Source organism: Eubalaena glacialis, chromosome 10 (assembly GCF_028564815.1).
Source record: "Eubalaena glacialis isolate mEubGla1 chromosome 10, mEubGla1.1.hap2.+ XY, whole genome shotgun sequence".
Lineage (NCBI taxonomy): Eukaryota > Metazoa > Chordata > Mammalia > Artiodactyla > Balaenidae > Eubalaena > Eubalaena glacialis.
In genome coordinates, this window is record NC_083725.1 from 60,316,103 (window position 1) to 60,335,324 (window position 19,222).

Here is a 19,222-nt window from a genome sequence, read left to right on the forward strand (position 1 = left end):
ATCAATAATATAAGATAAAGTGCCAAATTATCTGAAATCAGAGTATTCTGGATAAAACACTGGGAAGAACAATGGCGTCCCCCCATTTAAAAAGGCACAACAGCACCTCTTTTCTATTTGCTTCTCTTCAAGTGTTCAAAATGGTAAGAACGCTTTCCATGACACTGGAGGCAAGAGTTTCCAAACAGACTTACCTTTAAAAGCTCAGAAATTGGGTTCAGGTGACATTTTATGAGAACAATTCAGGAGACCAAGCACTTTTAGTTTCAGGCACTGAAGGTGACCAATCTTCTGAAACTGCAAGGCAACATTTGACTTTTGAACGGGAACCAAGTCCCAAAACCGACTCTTTGAAAATCCAGCCTAACCCTGTACTGTTATAGTCAGGAGTTTTCGGTTCTGCTGCTGTAAGCATATTCTTCAAATTTAACTCTTTCTTAATTAAGCATTTATCAGTTCTTTGTTTGACATATTTCAGTTTTTTTCTTGGTAACTCTTTTTGATCAGGAGAATTATAAGCAGCAGGGCATTTCCTTAGACCCACGGCCTGGAATCCAAGCATTTCTGAAGGAAATACTTTTCGTGTGGTAGGAGGGACCCATTCATCAACATCAGTTTCAAGGTACTTAGCAACAGGACAGTTGTTGGAGATCTCTGGTTGTGTAATACTAGATACAGTAGGGCTTCTGGATTTCTGGCTGGGTGTCTTTATATTTTTTGGACAGCTAGGGGTGGCTTGCTGTGCATCATTTACAGAGGAAATCTTTGTCTTTTTATAGTTAGCATCAAGGTCCAAATAAAAGGCAGGTAATTTTTTGAAAGCTCCTGTCATTCCATGAATTCTAGTCTGGTGGAATCCTATAACTGGAGTTGACTGTGAACATGGAACAAAGTCTTGGCTATCTTCAAAATCATATTCTGAATCTGACTGAAAATGAGGTGGAGAGGGACATGTTTTTGGATACAGAGAGGCAGATGTGTTTTGCAAGGATAATTTTTGTGAAGACTGGCTGGAGTTTTCAGAGAGTGATCTCAATGAAAAATCAGATTCTGTATGATGACTTTCTGCCAAAGACTTTCCCCACTGTAACAAAATATCCTGTGACTTTTTGGTCATTTCTGTTGCCATGTCCATTTCTTTAGGACTATCATCAAAGAGATCAGCAGAAGCATTGTAGCAACCTTCATGACCAGTAGAACAGTTTGGTGTTAGGTTATTACCAGTGTGTTCATAAGACATTTCTTTCAATGTGTTCGTACTTCTATTTGGCATACTGCAAAGAGCTTCTAAAGGATATGTGAGTTTCCTGCAAATTGTCAAACTGTCACCCTGGTTCTTTGGCCGCCTACAGTATTGTTTATTTTCTAAGTTGTGAAGGTTGGAAACATCATTATACCTCCTAGAACTCAAAGTTGTCAACTTTTCACTCATTTCGGACAGTGATTTTTCTCCACATCCATTAAAATATTTGCTATTGAGACAAGAATGGTCAGTCTCTGAAGTATCGTGCTTAAGTGAAATTTCAGCCTCATGTGGTGAAATTCTGGTAGACTTAAGAGTAACTGTTGTGCCTGAGCCTTTTGAAGATGGAAACAGAGCTGACAGATAAACATTTGGTAGAAGATTTTCAGAAATGCCTCTTTCACTACTACTTATAGAGATAGTCTCTGCTGTGTTCTCTGATTGTGACTCCTTATGAACACTAGGACTTGGATTTGCTTCACAGTTGGAAAGGAAGTTATTTTTGCTGGAGTTTGCTTTGACTGTTGGTTGTGGTGATCTTAAGCCTATAGGTGGTGTATGCAAGGATCTAGTAGTTCTCTGTGGAGCCACGGAAAACCTGCTGTGGTCTGCATGTAATTTACTGATGTCATTATCTAGATGACATTTCCTGCTACTGCCATCTGTCCGGGTTATAGCAATCTCACTTTCGATAGCTGCCAGAAATTTGTTTAGGCTTTCAGAGAGTGGAAGGTCAGCCCAGATCTCAGGGTCACAGTCCTGAGAACCCCCAGCTATCTCTTCAAGTCTGAGTGATGAAGGTGTACAACACATAGATCTCTCCTGAAAGCTAGCGGGGGTATCTACATCATGATACTGGTGACATGTTAGCTCATGCTGGGAATATATATTTTTAACTTCCACTGCACTGTGGAAGGATTTTGTATTACTTGGCTCAAGGGGCTCTTGCACTTTCAAAGGGAATAAATTAGAACCAGGAACTCCAATGTCATGATGATTGCTATGAACAGCACTTGGCTGATTAGCTTGTAAGCCAAGTTCTTCACCCAGCTTTTGTGCTGCACTCTTTTTATCCATATAAGAAACAGGGCTCCATAAACCCTGAATGGTTTCATGGCAGCTATTGGAACCAGTGGCCTCTGCAGAGGAAATGCACATTCTGTTCTGGTGAGGAGTATCAATGGCCTTGCTTTGTTCTGAAGCTGAAAAATCATCATCATCTGTTAGTTGTGAAACAATGGAAGTGAGTTCAAGTGATAGCTGCCAGAATCCTGAAAAATCATCTCTGCCATGGGACTCAAAACAACAAGAACTGCTGTCAGGGCCACATATGCTGCTGACATCGCTATTTGAATTTTCTAAAGCAAGTAAGTGGCTATTAGGTGCCTGGGAGCCACAGCGAAGTTTCCTGATATCAGAAAGCTGCAAAAGCTGATGGAAATAGTCAATGACAGTGAAGCCTACGACACCTGGGTCTGGTAGAAGAATCTGGCAAGCTACTAGTGCTTTAACTTTTCTCTTGTGGTCTGAGTACTGCTCTAAGAGGTTACTGGAACCTGAACCTTGTCCATGTTGGCTTTCAAAATTCTGTGAAAGAAGTAAATGAATTTAAATCAGAATAATATTTTCTTCCTTTGACTCAAATGTGAAACAGGGATTTAAAAGGTTAAAAACAGATGCAACTATAACCCCCACCCCCGTAATTTCAATTCCTCTAGCGTTAAACTGTATAACGCTAGAGGAATTGAAATTATGGGGAAGTAAACCTTGGAGTAAAGAGACTTGTCTTTAAATTTTGGTTCTAAAATTTCCTAGTGTTGGGACTTTGGACAAGTTATTAGGAGCCTTAGTTTTCTCATTTATAAAATAAGGATAAAAATGCAGGATTACTGTATTAGCAATAACACAAAAAAAACTATAGTGCTTAGCAAATAGTAGTTGCTCAATAAATGGTAACTACTATTATATTTCTCATTAGCTTCCATAAGCTTTGAGTGTTTAAAGGAATGTTCTCACTTTAAAAAAAAAAAAAAGAAGAAAAAGAGCCATCTGAGATTTTAAGAAAGAAAACCTCTGTAGCTCCTGGTTTCATCTTCCCTTTGGGTTTTCTCACTGTTCAGCTGTGAAGTGCTGTATTCCACTTTTTAAAACCCTGACTGCAGTGTAGGCAAAATACTGATTTGTTCCCTTTAGCATATAAGAGACAGAAAGCGATTACTCCTTCAGTCAGCACATTCTCTAGACTTTTTCTACAGTCACTTTTATAATTATTTAAGATGATCCTTCCTAACCTATTCTTACAGTTATCAACACTCAGTTACTTTGCCTTCAATGTTAGTTCCCTCTTTCTCCTTCTATCGATAAGATTAAAAAGCTAGAGTTGATGAAAGTTTTACTACAGAATCTGAACTGAATTTAGAGGGTATAGTAAATACAAAATATCAAAACAAAATATCTAACACTTGTGAATTTATAATAAATTTAGATTTTTAAAGCTCTGAATGCATTTGAATGGGGCTCTTCTAACTTTTGAAAGAGGAAGTTGTCATATATGGTATTTTAACAGATCACCTATAGCCTATTTTTACAAAGCTTAAAGTGCTTCTACAGGCTCTCACGCTTATGACTCCTAAAAACTATTTAGAAAATTAAAATCCCTTCATTACAATGGAAATGTTAGCATAGTAATAAAAAGAAAGCTAGTCTCAATTACCGTCACTCCAAAAATAAAGCTCTGTCCAACAAAGCAAGTTTCAACTGCTTTAGTTAAAAGGTTCTGAGTTTCATCACTGTCCAGTGTTTCTGGAATTTCATTAGGATCTTGAAGGTACCTTGATTGGAAAGAAAATAAAAAATGGGAAGAGATAAGCTTTGAAATTTTAACTTGCCATAAAGTAAGAAGACACAATTAGTTTGAAAATACAGCATGAAACTTTTGAGTTACATACAGGGAAAAAAAAAAGTGGCTTTAAGAGCTACACATTTTGTTCCCTCTAGGTTCCTATAGCCTAGAAAGACAAAAACAACTGATCAAGTGTGAATAAAGTAGATGCCTGCCTAGTAATCAGGCCCAGCAATTATTCTAAAAGTGTCGGTGGGAGTAGTGCTGGGATCTTTAACCCTTCTCCAAGCAGAGGGGGAAGTCTTTCCTCATAGCTGGCAATCCTGGCTGTGGTCCCTTGGCCCTCCCTTTCTTCAAATCACTTTGCTCTCAACTATAAGGAGATGAACAGAGATTTCCTCTGTTAAGTATTATGGGAGGAGGGCAGAAGATTGAAGGGGAGAAAAAGCTTCAATTGCTTACATATACCTTTACATTCTCAGAACATCTTAACAGGTCAAACTATGCAGGTGAAGTTGCAATGCAAATGAAATAAATGACAAAATTCTATTTCTGATATGCAAATATTCCTTCAAATAGCTTCTTCCACCTCAAGAGACCTTAGCCACTTGATTTGAATAATCCTTCAGTTTGAAACAATTTTACTTTCTTATTATATACTTCTCTAACTTGGATTAGAGTTTTATAATTTAATAGTCTAATTACAGTTTGGTTGGAGCATGGTTTAACATTATCACAATATGTATTCAGGAAATAAACATTTTTCTATTTCTCACTTGATTATCTTTTAAATGAACTGATGATCTGAGGTCGAGTGATCATCTTTTGTACTAAATGCATATTACCTTAAAAACACATATCTTCGGGGGCTTCCCTGGTGGCGCAGTGGTTAAGAATCCGCCTGCTAATGCTGGGGACAGGGGTTCGAGCCCTGGTCCAGGAAGGTCCCACATGCCGCGGGGCAACTAAGACCGTGTGCCACAACTATTGAGCCTGTGCTCTAGAGCCCGCGAGCCACAACTACTGAAGCCTGCACGCCACAACTACTGAAGCCCGCGCGTCTAGAGCCTGTGCTCTGCAATGAGAGAAGCCACCGCAGTGAGAAGCCCGCCTGCCGCCACGAAGAGTAGCCCCCACTCACCGCAATTAGAGAAAGTCCGCGAGCAGCAACAAAGACCCCGCACAGCCAAAAATAAATAAAACAAACAAAACCCCCCAAAAAACCCCCACATGTCTTCAAATTCTATTGATGTACTAAAGTAGTAGCTAGGAAAAAGAATGCTTTAAATATTCTTACCTGTGCAAACCAGTGGCTGTAAGACCAAAAAATGCATCTAAGCAGCTTCCAAATACAGTAATACCAAATAATTTGTTTGATTCCGCAACTTTTAAGGCAAGCTTATATCTGTAACTGGCATTTTCAGCTTCACCAGTAGAGCCACATTTTGGACAATTAGACCTGGAAAAGTGGAGGAAAAAAAGCATAGAGATGTTCATAACTTTTTTTTAATATGATGTAAAACAAATCTGGAAAAGTAAAGATTAAAAATAATATTTTGTGTACAAAATGTACAAGTTACATCCTTCTTAAACGAGTTCAGATCAACCTCTTTTGAATTTTCTCTATTCATAACAGTTACTTTACTGATTTAAATTAAGTAGCACCAAATTGATAGAAATTGAAGGAAAACTGTGTGTGCGTGTGTGGGGAGGGAGGCTGGCTGGTTGGTTGTTATTGGGTAGCTAAATCATTGTTAACAAATGAGGCATATTATAGTCCGAGGTTGGGGGTGGGGGCAAACTAGCTATAATGAAGTGAGCACCACACCAACAGAAGACCTGAACTTGAATGTCTATCTTCTGTTAAAAGGACAATGAATAAGCTCGAAACATTTAATAAATATTTATACACAAAGTACCTAGTCATATTTTTCTCACTATTATAAGAATAACTTTACTTTCTTTAATTTAATTCATTGAAATATGCTGAGAATTTATTAGATTACAAAAACTAGGTATAAAACATCTTGTTTAACTTGTTTGTAAGGCAATTATGCAATTATGGCCAAAGGCATTCTTTTTTTTTTGTGGTGGTGGTGGTGGTTCATGTTTAATAGTGAAGATGGCCTACGTCATATTTAGACATTAGCTGATTTTTTTTTCCAAGTTTGAATTCTATCAAACACTTTTTTTTTTTTCCCCAAAGCAAAAACTACTGTGTATGGGCTTCCCTGGTGGTGCGGTGGTTAAGAATCCTCCTGCCAATGCAGGGGACACAGGTTCGAGACCTGGTCTGGGAAGATCCCACATGCCGCGGAGCAACTAAGCCCGTGCGCCACAACTACTGAGCCTGCGCTCTAGAGCCCGCAAGCCACAGCTACTGAGCCTGTGTGCCACAACTACTGAAGCCCGCATGCCTAGAGCCTGTGCTCTGCAACAAGAGAAGCCACCGCAATGAGAAGTCCGTGCACTGCAATGAAGAGTAGCCCTCGCTCGCCACAACTAGAGAAAAGCCCACGCACAGCAATGAAGACCCAACACAGCCAAAAATAAAAATAGATAAATAAATTTATATAAAAAAAAACCAAACTACTGTGTGTCAAGTATAACACTACTGTTATGTACTAGCAGTCTGGTCTTGGGATAGATACTAAATCCCTTAAACTTAGATTTCCTCATCTGTGAAATCCAGGGTTGAAGAAGGATAAAATGAGACAAAGTATAAGAAAAGAAAGTAAAGAAAGAATCTAGTACAGATCTTGTCAAATTAATGTGTTTAGTCTGCTTCTCCCTCATAATTATATTAAGTATTGTGATGGTTACCGTCACTTCTACTTATGTTTCCCTCTTTTCTAGTTGTTTGCAATATCTTAGAACTCTGCTATCCATTTTTCACATTCTTAATTTAACAAATTGACCCCTTAAAACACCTTATGGTAATGGTTAATCCTAGAACTGTTTTTTCTTCATGTCGCTAATTATCTGGCTTAAAAATGTGAATAGAAAATAATGTTAGAGACAGTTGTATAAATTTGATTGCTGCCAGACAGCCACTAGGGGGAGCCTGAATTCCATGGCTCACAAGGTGACTCTTGAACAAAGGTTAATCCTTCATATAAAAAGTTACTGGGGCTTCGCTGGTGGTGCAGTGGTTAAGAATCCGCCTGCCAATGCAGAGGACACAGGTTTGACTGTTGGTCCGGGAAGATCCCACATGCCGCGGAGCAACTAAGCTTGTGCGCCACACTGCTGAGCCTGCGCTCTAGAGCCTGCAAACCACAACCACTGAGCCCGCATGCCACAACTACTGAAGCCCGTGTGCCTAGAGTCTGTGCTCTGCAACAAGAGAAGCCCCTGCAATGAGAAGCCCGTGTAGCCCCCGCTCCCTGCAACTAGAGAAAGCCCGTGCACAGCAATGAAGACCCAACGCAGCCAAAAAAATAAGTAAATAAAAACAATAAATAAATTAAAAAAAGAAGTTACTAATTCACCATCATTACATCTGTGCTAATTATTAATTTTTTTTTTCCACTCTGATGGATCTGTGCCAATCCATTCATATAATCTTAACCAAATTGGCTGGAGTTTGTGTTGTAGTCTGGCCATAGAATGAAGTGAAGGTAATCGACTTACCAGGGCATAAAACCTCATTAATACCAAGCTCTAGTGAAATGAATTAAGTGTTTTAAATATATATTAGAACTTCTTTAAAAATTATGTACTAATAATGCATTCAGGTCGAATGTAAAATTCTTAGCAAATCTTACAATTAATGTGCATCAGTGTTTTACAGTTTACAAATGTTTTCAACATACATTATTTCCTTCTGATACATAAACAAGGCATTTACTCCCATTCACAAACTGGGAAATTGGGGTGAATTTTTGCCCAGTGTGACAAAGTTAGTGATTTTTATGACCAAATCCAAGGCTTTGGATTCCTTGCCTGGAGTTCTTTCTTGTATAACTATAAGAACAGTATGGTTAATAATGAACTATCTTACAAATACAGAGTATCAATGATAGCCTAAGAAAGACGAGTATTAATGCATTATTAGCATTGCATATGCATATACAAACTAAATTATTTATACTTTTATGTTATATATAAATTGAAGATATTTATGTAGTTTCCTTTAATCCTTTTGGGAAGAAGTCTGAATTGAAATAAATGTTAGTATGGAGTAATACAGGTCACAGCTTTTCAAACTTCAGTATGCATACCAATCACCTAGGGATCTTCTTAAAATGAAGATCCTGATTCACTAAGTCTGGGACAAGGCTCAAGATTCTGCATTTCTAACAAGCTCCCAGGTGATGCCGATGCAGCTGTTCCTCAGACCACGTTTTGAGAAGCAAGGGTAGAGACAACACATTCAAATCACAGTTCTCTGATTTAACTTCTAGAGGCAACCCTATTTCCAAAATGTCATTTGTTATGGAATAGCAGTTTCCAAACATATTTGGTCTCAGGGACCCTTTATACTCCTAAAAATTATTGAGAATACCAAAGAGCTTTTGCTTATGTGGGTAATATCTATCTATATTTCCAATTGAAAATGAGAAATTAAATGAAAGTGAGAAATTGAGAATTCTAAAAAACACTTATTAATACCTTAAAAAATAGATCCATCACATAGTTAACAAAAAGAACCTAGTTTTACGAAAAATAACTGTGTTCCAAAATAAATCAGTGAGAAGAGAGTGGCATTGTTTTATATTTTGCAAACCTGTTTAATGTCTGTCTTAATAGACAGCTGGATTCTCATGCCTCCTTCTCTGCTCACTCTGTTGTGATATCACATGTCATGGAGCCTCTGGAAAACTCCACTATGCACTTTTACGAGAATGAGAGTGAAAAGGCAAATTATGCCTTAGAATTATTATGAAAATTTTTGACCCTAAGAAGCCTCTGAAAGGATCTATCTAAAATAATACTTGTATTTGCTACCTTTTTTGTTTGATACCAGTTAAAACATTAAGTTTCATTCATTTATTTTTCTAGGTTAGTGTACTTATATTTAGCCCCAAAGTAGAAAAACTGATGAGATTAGTAACCCTTTGAAAATCTGATGAAAGCAATGGACTCTCTCTCTCCCAGAAAACTGCACACATAACCATAACACACAATATTTTACATATTTCACAGGTAAAGGTAATGAAAAATATTAAAAAATAACATAGGAAAAGAAAGTTCTTAGTGCTGGAGACAGATTTCTAGACCAAAGGGATAATGGGTCCCGTTAAGTGAATCAAAAGGGCAATTTACATGTTTGGGCTGGCTGGATTGCTTATATGGACAAATGAGTCCCCTTTCTTGCTCATAATTTTTGGGAGTACATACACCTCCCCCATACATATATAAAATCATATATATATATATATATATATATATATATATAAATAAAAGTTTGTTACTTCATATGAGATTACCATATTCACATATATAAATGTGTATATATGTATATACACATATTCATATATATATGAATATGATAATGAAGGACCAAACTAACTCTTATACAGCTGACCCTTGAACAACACAGGTCTGAACTGCAACAGGTTCACTTATACATGGATTTTTTCAAGAGTTAATACTATATAGTACTATATATTCTGTGGTTGGTTGAATTCTTGGATGTGGAACTGTGCATATGGAGGAACCACAGGTATGGTGGACCTGCATAAGTGGAGGAACTGCACATATGGAGGGCCAACTATAAGTTATACTGCGTAGAGGGTTGGCGCCCCGTGTTGTTCAAGGGTCAACTGTACATATACTTTTTACATTTTTATGTCTTTATCTGTATCTTTATCTATGTCATGGAATCTTCTTTGAAAAGAAATCTAATTTGGAACCCTAATTCAAGGCTGAGAATGGAGCTGTTGTTGAAACTAAAGTGGGGGCCCTAAAGCCCTACCTACTAGTCAGCACAATCCACTATTACTTCTCTAATCCTATCTCCTTCTAGAAGCATAGAGCCCTAAGGCTCTGCAGAACAGTAATTTGAAAACCACCACTGCTCTAATCTTGGAGGTTAACAAGAGAAAAAAGTTAATCCCATAAAACACAAAACCTATTAATGGTGGTTGTCACTAAGGATTTGGGGTTCAATGAAAAACTTTTAGGGAGCAGTCTTTTTGCTCTTCACTGTCTCTAAAATCTTCTGCAAAGGCTACAGTGTGGAATTTCTCTGTCATAAACTTGCTGTGCTGCAGCAGTGAGGAATTTGTTTCCTGTGCTGGCTTACAACTGACTCCAGGTAAGAAAAAAGGAAAGCAGAGATAACAGTAGAAAAGATAAGCACTGGAAATTATGGGAATAGACTTTGTGTAGCACTGTCAATGTAATATCTGTAGAGGAGAGGCTATATTTTTGTGGACTACATTTCCACAGGCAAGGACAAAGTGCTGTGGATTTTATGTGACTAAATGGTCCAATTAGAGCTCAGTTTTCTGGGGGCATCTTAAACTCTGGGGAAGAGAGGGGGAGGTATCATTCTGGATACAAATTTCACAGCTAATTTAGAGGTAATATAGTGATTATGGATGTAGATAGCGGTCAGACTGTTAAGGCTTGAATATGTTTCTGCCACTAACTAGTTGGCTTTGTGATTTGGGGCAAGTTATTTAACTTTTCTAAGCTTTAATTCTCTCCTTTGAAAGTTGGCATTAACGGTAGCATGACCTCACAGGGCTGTTGTATTAAAAAATATAATGCTTACAAAGTTCCTAGCACCATGTGTAGCATATAGTAAACATTCATTAATGTTATCTATTGTTATTACCAGTCTAAAGAGGTAAAAATGGCAGTATTGTTCAACCTAAATGGTTGTTATAGATTATCTTTAAAAGAAATGACTTGGGGGAAAAAACTCAGTTTTAAAAATATTTCACATCTATATATTACTAATTATGTATCACACAATGTTTGAAGCATTTATTAATTCACAACAATACTATGAAGCAGATATTATTACTTTCCCCATTTTGAGATCCAGATAATTTAAGTGACTTGCCCAAGGCTACACAGCTTTAAGTGGCAGGGTTGAGAGTTGAACCCAGGCAGTCTGGCTCCAGAGAATTGTGCTTTTTAATCACCAGGATATAATGCAATAGGTAAAGTATACTTGCCTAAGATCATACAACTATCAAGTGTCAGAGCCTATCTACAACCCTGTTGTGTTTTCCGAAGCTTGAAATCGTTCCATTATACCACACTGCTTCTAAGAATAGGTCCTGATCAAAGGCAAACAGTCCCTGGGTTTTAGTTTTTTTCAGCAAATAGGTAGGAACCTGAAAATGAGTGAAGCTAAGTCTAGATCAAAGACAACCTAGACACTATCACATTGTCATTTATTCATTCATTTAACATTTATTGTGTATTTTCTATGAACTAAACCATAGGCTGAATGCTGAGGATTTAATGATGAATAACACAAATAGGTTCTTTCTCTCAGTTTACAAATGAGTACTTGAAAGAATGGGTTAATAAAGAAATAGTGAAAACTATTGGAAGGATGACTTAGAGTCCAGGTGTGGGTTGGAACTGTCAATTCCTCCCCATACAATGCTAACTAGACAAAAAAGACTAGTTAAGAATATTGCTGGCCTACTACACTACTTACATACTACTAGGTACTTACTAGATATTCTTATTCTCACCCCTAGGAAGAGAGAATGTATTCTTAAGGAACTCCAACCCTAACCTCTCACCTGTACTCTATAAAGATCAGAGACGAATCTTAGGCTCTCAGGTCTACTTGGCCTGAATCTGTGCACCATAATAAAGTATTATGTGCCAAGCACTGTTCTAGGTGCTGAAGGATACAGAGGTTACAATAACATAGTCCCTGTTCTCAGGGAGTTTATTCATTTATTAAAAAATAATCTGGAGATTATGCAAAAATAAGCAAACAATGAACAAACAAAAAACCCCTACACTATTTCCAGGGATATCCCAGAAGTGTACTAAGTTTTTGCATCAGGATCGTGACTTCCTCTCTGAGAAATGAGTTTTCTTCTCTGAAGCAGGTACTTAGTAAAGACTTGGAGATAATTTGAAACATCCCTCTAGTAATAGAGGATTACCAGCCAATTCTATTCCAGGATTTACAGAAGAACCAATCTAAGAGAATCTTATGTCCTGGTACAAATTTAATCCTTACTTGCCTTTGAGCCATAGGAAATCTACAGTGTACACTTGCATTTTCTTTCTCACACTTTCAGGCTTTATTTTTACCTTTTGGAGACCAGGATTATCCGAGAGAAGCACTTTTGACATGAAGGATATATAAAACTAGAATTCTGGAGAGTAAGAACTGAGGCAAGAAGAAATTTTCTTCTTCTGTTCATGTGTCCTCACTGTGGTCTGCAAAACAAAATAGCCATGGGATGAATGGCAAATCTTTAATTGCATGTGTGTAATTCATTTCTTAGGAAAATCACTTAAACTTCACTGCAAAGCCAATAGATGTTTTTTTTGTAGTAAATGTTAGTGTATTGGAAAACTAATTTTCTTTTTCTGTTTAATTAAGAAAATAAGATTTAAAACAGTAGTTCAAGCAAATATTCTGTTTTTGAATAAATGTTCCACCCCAGTAATTCAAGAAAGGTATCATTTAACTTCTTTCAACATCTTTTTAAGAAGAGCTATATAGAACTTGTTTCCACTATTAATAGAAAGGAACTTAAATGAACTTACAGGAATGTTTAAAAGAACCTAAATTGGCGGGAAATAGTTCTTTTCAGCTGGAAAAAAAATCACTTCATTAGATTTCAGTATGTACATTTTTACACAGCTTGAAGGGGAAAAAAAGACAATTTAGAGTGTACAGATAGAAAAATAAAAATGTTGCATGGTCAAATGAGAGTTCAAAGTGCTTTATGAGCCTTGTATAAAACACAGCAGAGGGCTTCCCTGGTGGCGCAGTGCTTGAGAATCTGCCTGCCAATGCAGGGGACGCGGGTTCGAGCCCTGGTCTGGGAAGATCCCACATGCCACGGAGCAGCTGGGCCCGTGAGCCACAATTGCTGAGCCTGCGCGTCTGGAGCCTGTGCTCCGCAACAAGAGAGGCCGCGATAGTGAGAGGCCCGCGCAACGCGATGAAGAGTGGTCCCCGCTTGCCACAACTGGAGAAAGCCCTCGCACAGAAACGAAGACCCAACACAGCAATCAATCAATCAATCAATCAATCAATCAATAAGAACGTGAATTTCTATAAAAAAAAAAAAAAACACATCAGAGAAGTAAAACAATAAAATAGCAGTTCGCCTCTTTTATACTTTCCTTTTAAAAACTCAAATGTTGTTTTATCAAAAATTTTTAAATTGATTAGCTTATTTATAGCATAATATAAATACTCTGAAATAAAAAATCTCTGTACATGTTCAAGATAAAGCTATACCAATAAATTTTCATTTGTAAACACACGGCAAAAGCTTTCAATTTCTGCAAATGGGTGAAACGGTTTCTGAGACTGGCATCAGCAAATTTTGACAAAGTGGAAGTCATCAGTTTAAAAATCATAAAAGAATTTTTTAGGTATAGCTCCTCCTGAGGATGATCACAAATTTAGAAATGTGATTATGGAATGGGTATCTTAAAATGTTACTAATCCTGTCCATCAATCAAAATATTCCTGTGAAAATAAAATCTTGCCACCTAAGGCAGTAAGATGGAAACTTACAAAGATTATAGATAAATGGATTTACATAAATCACCGATCTATGTTATTAAAGGGGGCATAGAAAAAAAATCTAACTCTGCTTAATTCTTGTTGTTATCCTTGTTTTTGAAACCTTAGGTATACATGACTAATAAGGTTCTACCAAAAGCAGATATGTCTTCCTAGATTTGGTTGTCACTTTAGGCTACACGGCAATCTCTAAGGACAAGGTAGAGGAGGTGATACAGGATACAAGAAAAAGGCAGAAAGAAAGGCCAGAGAACACTGCTATTTTTAGTGCTACTTACCTCAAGTTCCTTCTTGCCAATGCAACAAATGATGGAATGTATGTCAGCAAAGGCATCTTCCCTCTACATTTCCTCTAAAATCCAGTTTGGAGTAGGGTGTAACATGGTGGTACACCTGCCTATGAGCTAGAGGAGATAAAATAGGGCAAAACTCCCTCCTGAAAATGTCGTCTTTTACCTGCTTAAAATCTTGCAGTTTAGAATGAAGCCTCAATTCCTCACAATGCCTGTCAGGCCCTAGCTCATCTAGCCCCACCTCCTTGACCTCACCTTGTACCACTCGCCCCCTTAATCACTGCACTTCAAGCCATGCTAGCCTTCTTTCTGTTCCTCAAACACACCAAATAATCTTTCTTAGGCTTCTGTGCTTACCTTTCTCTTTGTCTAAAATGCTCTTCACTCAGTATTTCAAATAGCTGGCTCATTCTTATCCTTCAATCTTTAATGTTACCCCTTAGAGAGCCCCATTTCATCTCAGGTAAATACTTCCTTCCTCTTAGTTTCTATGGTATCACCCATTTTACTCCTTCATGGTACTAATCGTGCTCGTGATATATGCAATCATGAAAATTATATATCAGATGATACATGCTTACTTGTTTTTGTTGGTTCTACCCCCATTAGTCTTAAAGTTTCATGAAGATGGAGACCTGGTCTATCAAGTCACCAATAAATGAAAAACATATATAAGCAGAAATATTTGCGAATTAATTTCTAAATTAATTGTGCAAGCACTAATTGCTGTTATTTTTAAAGGAAGGATGGTTAAATTGTCATTATTTAAGGGTTTATTGCCCTCTAGTGGAGAAATAAATAAATTTGAGAACTGAAATGAAAAAGGTCATTGAAGTATTTTTACTATTTGCGTTTCACTTGGTAAATTCCAGCAAATGGCAAAAAGACTTTCCATTCATTGGCTGGTGAAAAAAATGCAATAAGATCCTTTTAGACAGTCACTATTAGTTATTCCTTTTGTTATTTTCATAGTATTTCCTTATAATTCTTGTCATCTAGTTTGTTTTGCCTCTCTCTCTACTGCCTGACTTAACGTATGTTGAATTAATGTTTGATGGATAACTGAATGAAGCATCAGGAATGAGAGAATACTAAAGTTAGGAAAACATGATCACAGACTTGGGAACAATTCCATATGTGGTATCTATTGCAATTTATCTTCTTGATTTTATTGGGAAGGATGGTGATACTGCATTACATTGCTTTCAGTTCCATCACAGTCAGCAAACCATATTCCAATTTAATAAGTCCAATATATTTACTTATTTATCAATCATTTATTGTGCAGCTGATAAATACCAGGGGATGGGAATAATGTAAGTGATGGACAAAATATACAAGGTCCCTACCTGGTCACCAGACTTATAGTGACCAATAATCACACCAAAAAACTGAAATTGTGGAAAATTCTATAAAGAAAAAGTACAGAATACCATGAGAAAATACAACAAGGGGACTGATCTAGTCTTAGCTTGGGGGAAATGGGGAGAAAGAGAAGAGTTAGGCACACAGATAACCTTCTTTTAAAAAGTACTTTCTCTCAGAGTTGTCAGATTAAAGGTGAGTTTTATTTCCTTTTAAAATATTTTCTAAATATTTCCTATTTAAATATTTTCTAAATGTATTACTTTTTTTAATTAGAAAAATCAATAAATATAATAAAAACCTTGGGTCCTCTTAATCTCTCACATATAGAAGTAGAAACAGGAGAATGAGATGGAGAGAGAGGGAGAAAAGTATAAATGTTAGGGAATTAATTAGGAACTCAGTTGGCTTTTGTTTTGATGGCCCAGAGATTGCTCAAGTCAATGTCCAGGACTGAAGACTCTGATAGACTTATGCTTATGAAAATATGCTGGGTCCAGGTGGAAATATTATAGTGCGTTTTTAATTTAACATGGAATACTCTGGAATACTTGATTTATCTGTTTCTAGTCATGGGAGATGAACTATAATCCAAGATGCTTTACTAATTTATCACAAAAAATTACTGTCACAAGGAAGGAACTCATCTTAAGCCCACATCTTCTTTTGGATAAAACTAGATGTTAAAAAAAAAACATATTAAGCTAAATTATAAACAAAGTTACTTGAAGAAGGGGCATTAGGTGAAGCAAATATTTAATGGAATCATGCTAACACAGTTGATGCATCCTTTTCACACTAGAGATGTTTTGGGTTCTCAAACTTTAGTGTGCATCAAAATGACCTGGAGGGACTGATAAACCACAGATTTATGGGCCCCAACGTCAGAGTCTGATTTCACTAAGTCTGGGATGAGGGCCTGAGAATTTGCATGTCTCACAAGTTTCCAGATAAGGCTTATGTTGTCTACACTTGAAAACTACTACTAAGGCTTTTCAGCTTAATTCCCTCATTACCAAGTTTTTAGAAGGTACCTTAATAGCCTATAAAAAATCACGCTCATATATGCACACACACTGATACAGTTTTTCCTCCTTTGGACTAGATTAGAAAATCCAAAATAATTGGGCTAGACCAGAGAATCTAGAATAATTCTTCTTAAGTGTTAGATCATGGAGAAAAAATTTAATTAAGTATTTAATGTGAATTAGCCTATGGGGAGGGTGGTGAAGAGAAGTGTAAGATGTGGATTCTATTTTAATGAAGTTTATAATCTGGTTGGGCTCATAAATTCTTCTGAATGCTTTACAGTTCTCCCTCTTATACGATTATCTGATCCGCTCAGAGAAATTAAATAACTAATTAAAGGTCAAGAAGCAGGTAGCATCAGGTCTGGAATTCATGCCTTCTGATGAGTAGCTCACCAGTCTTTCTAGTCCATTACATTGTTTGCTCAAGCTTCACACAAACTATTTGCATTTGTTTCAAGACTGTGACCAAAGGATGAAATCACTCCTTTAAAAAACTAGTCCCCACTTCTAATGGCATAGAGAAAAGGAGATATGACTAACTCTTCTCCCTTTCTTCATTCCTTCCCAAACTGTTCTTGCTTTGCAAGAAAATCTTTGTCACTTTGTTGCTCTCAGATTTCCCGTTTCACATTTTACAGGACAAAGAGTCCTCAGCTGTGGAAAGGGTGGGTATTCTGAGTTGCTTTATTAAAACTAACTAATGGTCTCCTCGAAGGGTGCATACTTTGTCTAATTTTTCTAAAGGCAGTCATAACAAGTCCCTGAGAAATGATTTTCTGACATTAATGTGAAAAATCTGGAAAGGGGAGAGGCAGGCAGGAGATAAGAAAATTAAATAAGCAAAAAACAGACAAAACCTCTTTTGTTTGGAGAAATACTGGTGAAAAATATTTTAAAAACATTAGCCAGGAAAATCTTAGTGAGTATAATGCACAGTTTGTCCACTGCATTTATGATAGGTAAAGTACTATTCTAGGGATGGGGAAGGGAACAGGGTTACAGATTAAAAAAACAGGCTCTATGTTCAAAGAATTTATAATCTATTGGCTAAGACAGACAATGTGAACTACCAACGAAGTGACACAAAGGTACACAATATGTGCAAGTTCCAGACTTCCATATCTCAACTGCTTATCTGACAGCCAAATGTATTTGGGTATCTCATAGTCATCTCAGGGCTTAATAGGTTAAAAAAAAAAATCTGAATTCTTAAGTTTCCTTTCAAACCTCTTTAATAGTAATTTTCTCCATTTCAGTAAATGGCAGTACTCTCCAACTAGTAATTCAAGCCAGATACCCAGGAGTCAAGTCATCTTTCATTCCGTTCTTTCCCTCAAGTCCCACATCACATTCATCAGTCTTTTTTAGACACCCTTGAGTCTATTTCCGCATCTAAAAACCATCATTCTGGGACTTCCCTGGTGGCACAGTGGTTAGGAATCCATCTGCCAATGCAGGGGACACGGGTTCAAGCCCTGGTCCAGGAAGATCCCACATGCCGTGGAGCAATTAAGCCCGTGCGCCACAACTACTGAGCCTGCACTCTAGAGCCCGTGTACCACAACTGCTGAGCCCACGTGCCGCAACTGCTGAGCCCACATGCCACAACTACTGAGGCCCGCATGCTCTTGAGTCCATGCTCCTCAACAAGAGAGTCCACTGCAATGAGAAGCCCGCGCACCGCAACAAAGAGTAGCCCATGCGAAGCAACGAAGACCCAATGCGGCAAAAATAAATAAATAAATAAGAACCGTCATTCACTCTTCCCCTAATATATTCTACCACCAGCTTAATCCAAACCACCATCATCTCCTGCTTATGCTGCTGTGTGATCTGGTCCCTGACCATTTCTCCAGACTGATCTCATAAAACTGTTCTTTCTGAACATGATCCAGCAACACTGGTCTTTTTTTAGGTTCTTGAACCCTAAGATGCCAAGCTCTTTCCTGCTTTAAGGCCTTTGCATAACCTATTCACTCTGGAATGTTCTTCCTTTCTTCTGTTGCATGGCTGTCTTTTAAGCCTCAATTTAACTGTCAACTCCTCAGAGAGGCCTTCTCAGACCAACCTAAATCAAACAAATTCCACTTTATTCTTCTTAAGTCCACCCATAAAAGGTTTAAGTTCCTTTAGAACAGGAATCTCGGACTTCCCTGGTGGCGTAGTGGTTAAGAATCCGCCTGCCAATGCAGGGGACATGGGTTCGATCCCTGGCTCGGGAAGATCCCACATGCCATGGAGCAACTAAGCCCGTGCGCCACAACTACTGAGCCTGTGCTCTAGAACCCGTGAGCCACAGCTACTGAGCCCGCACACCTAGAGCCTGTGCTCTGCAACAAGAGAAACCACTGCAATGAGAAGCCCGTGCACGGCAATGAAGAGCAGCCCCTGCTCCCCACAACTGGAGAAAGCCTGTGCGCAGCAAAGAAGACCCAATGCAACCAAAAATAAATAAATAAAAATAAAATAAAATTAAAAAAAAAAAAGAACAGGAATCTCACATCTTGGTCACCATTGTAATCCTAGTACCTAGCAGTTCTTGGAACAGAGACGGGAGGCATTTAAAAACTATCTGTAGAATGAGTAACTAACTACTGGGTGCTTTGTGACCCAATTTTGCAGGGTTAGGAAAGGCTTCCTAACTTAGAAGCCTTCATAAACTGAGACCTAAGGAATGAGGAAGAATTAGCTGTGTTGGGGATGGGATTTAGAAGAGGTCTGGAGGTGAGGGATAATGGTGCATTTGAGGAA

The 19,222-nt window shown here is 37.7% G+C and overlaps 1 protein-coding gene across 1 annotated transcript; it reads right to left on the reverse strand.

The window, feature by feature from the left end:
• Window positions 1-229: 229 nt before the first annotated feature.
• Window positions 230-12,439, reverse strand: DDIAS (DNA damage induced apoptosis suppressor). Its single transcript, XM_061202792.1, has 4 exons — window positions 12,327-12,439; window positions 5,383-5,544; window positions 3,957-4,074; window positions 230-2,830 (listed from the first exon to the last, which is right to left on the reverse strand). The coding sequence occupies exons 1-4, from the start codon at window positions 12,437-12,439 to the stop codon at window positions 230-232; spliced, it is 2,994 nt and encodes a 997-aa protein (XP_061058775.1).
• Between the last annotated feature and the right edge of the window lie 6,783 nt (window positions 12,440-19,222).

Excerpts from the sequence above, each read along its gene's own strand:
- DDIAS (XM_061202792.1), bottom strand. The coding sequence starts at position 12,439 with ATGAACAGAAGAAGAAAATTTCTTCTTGCCTCAGTTCTTACTCTCCAG. Across the intron at positions 4,075-5,382 it reads ACAGCCACTGGTTTGCACAG|GTACCTTCAAGATCCTAATG; the intron begins GTAAGAATATTT and ends TTTCCAATCAAG. Across the intron at positions 2,831-3,956 it reads GCTTTATTTTTGGAGTGACG|AATTTTGAAAGCCAACATGG; the intron begins GTAATTGAGACT and ends CTTCTTTCACAG.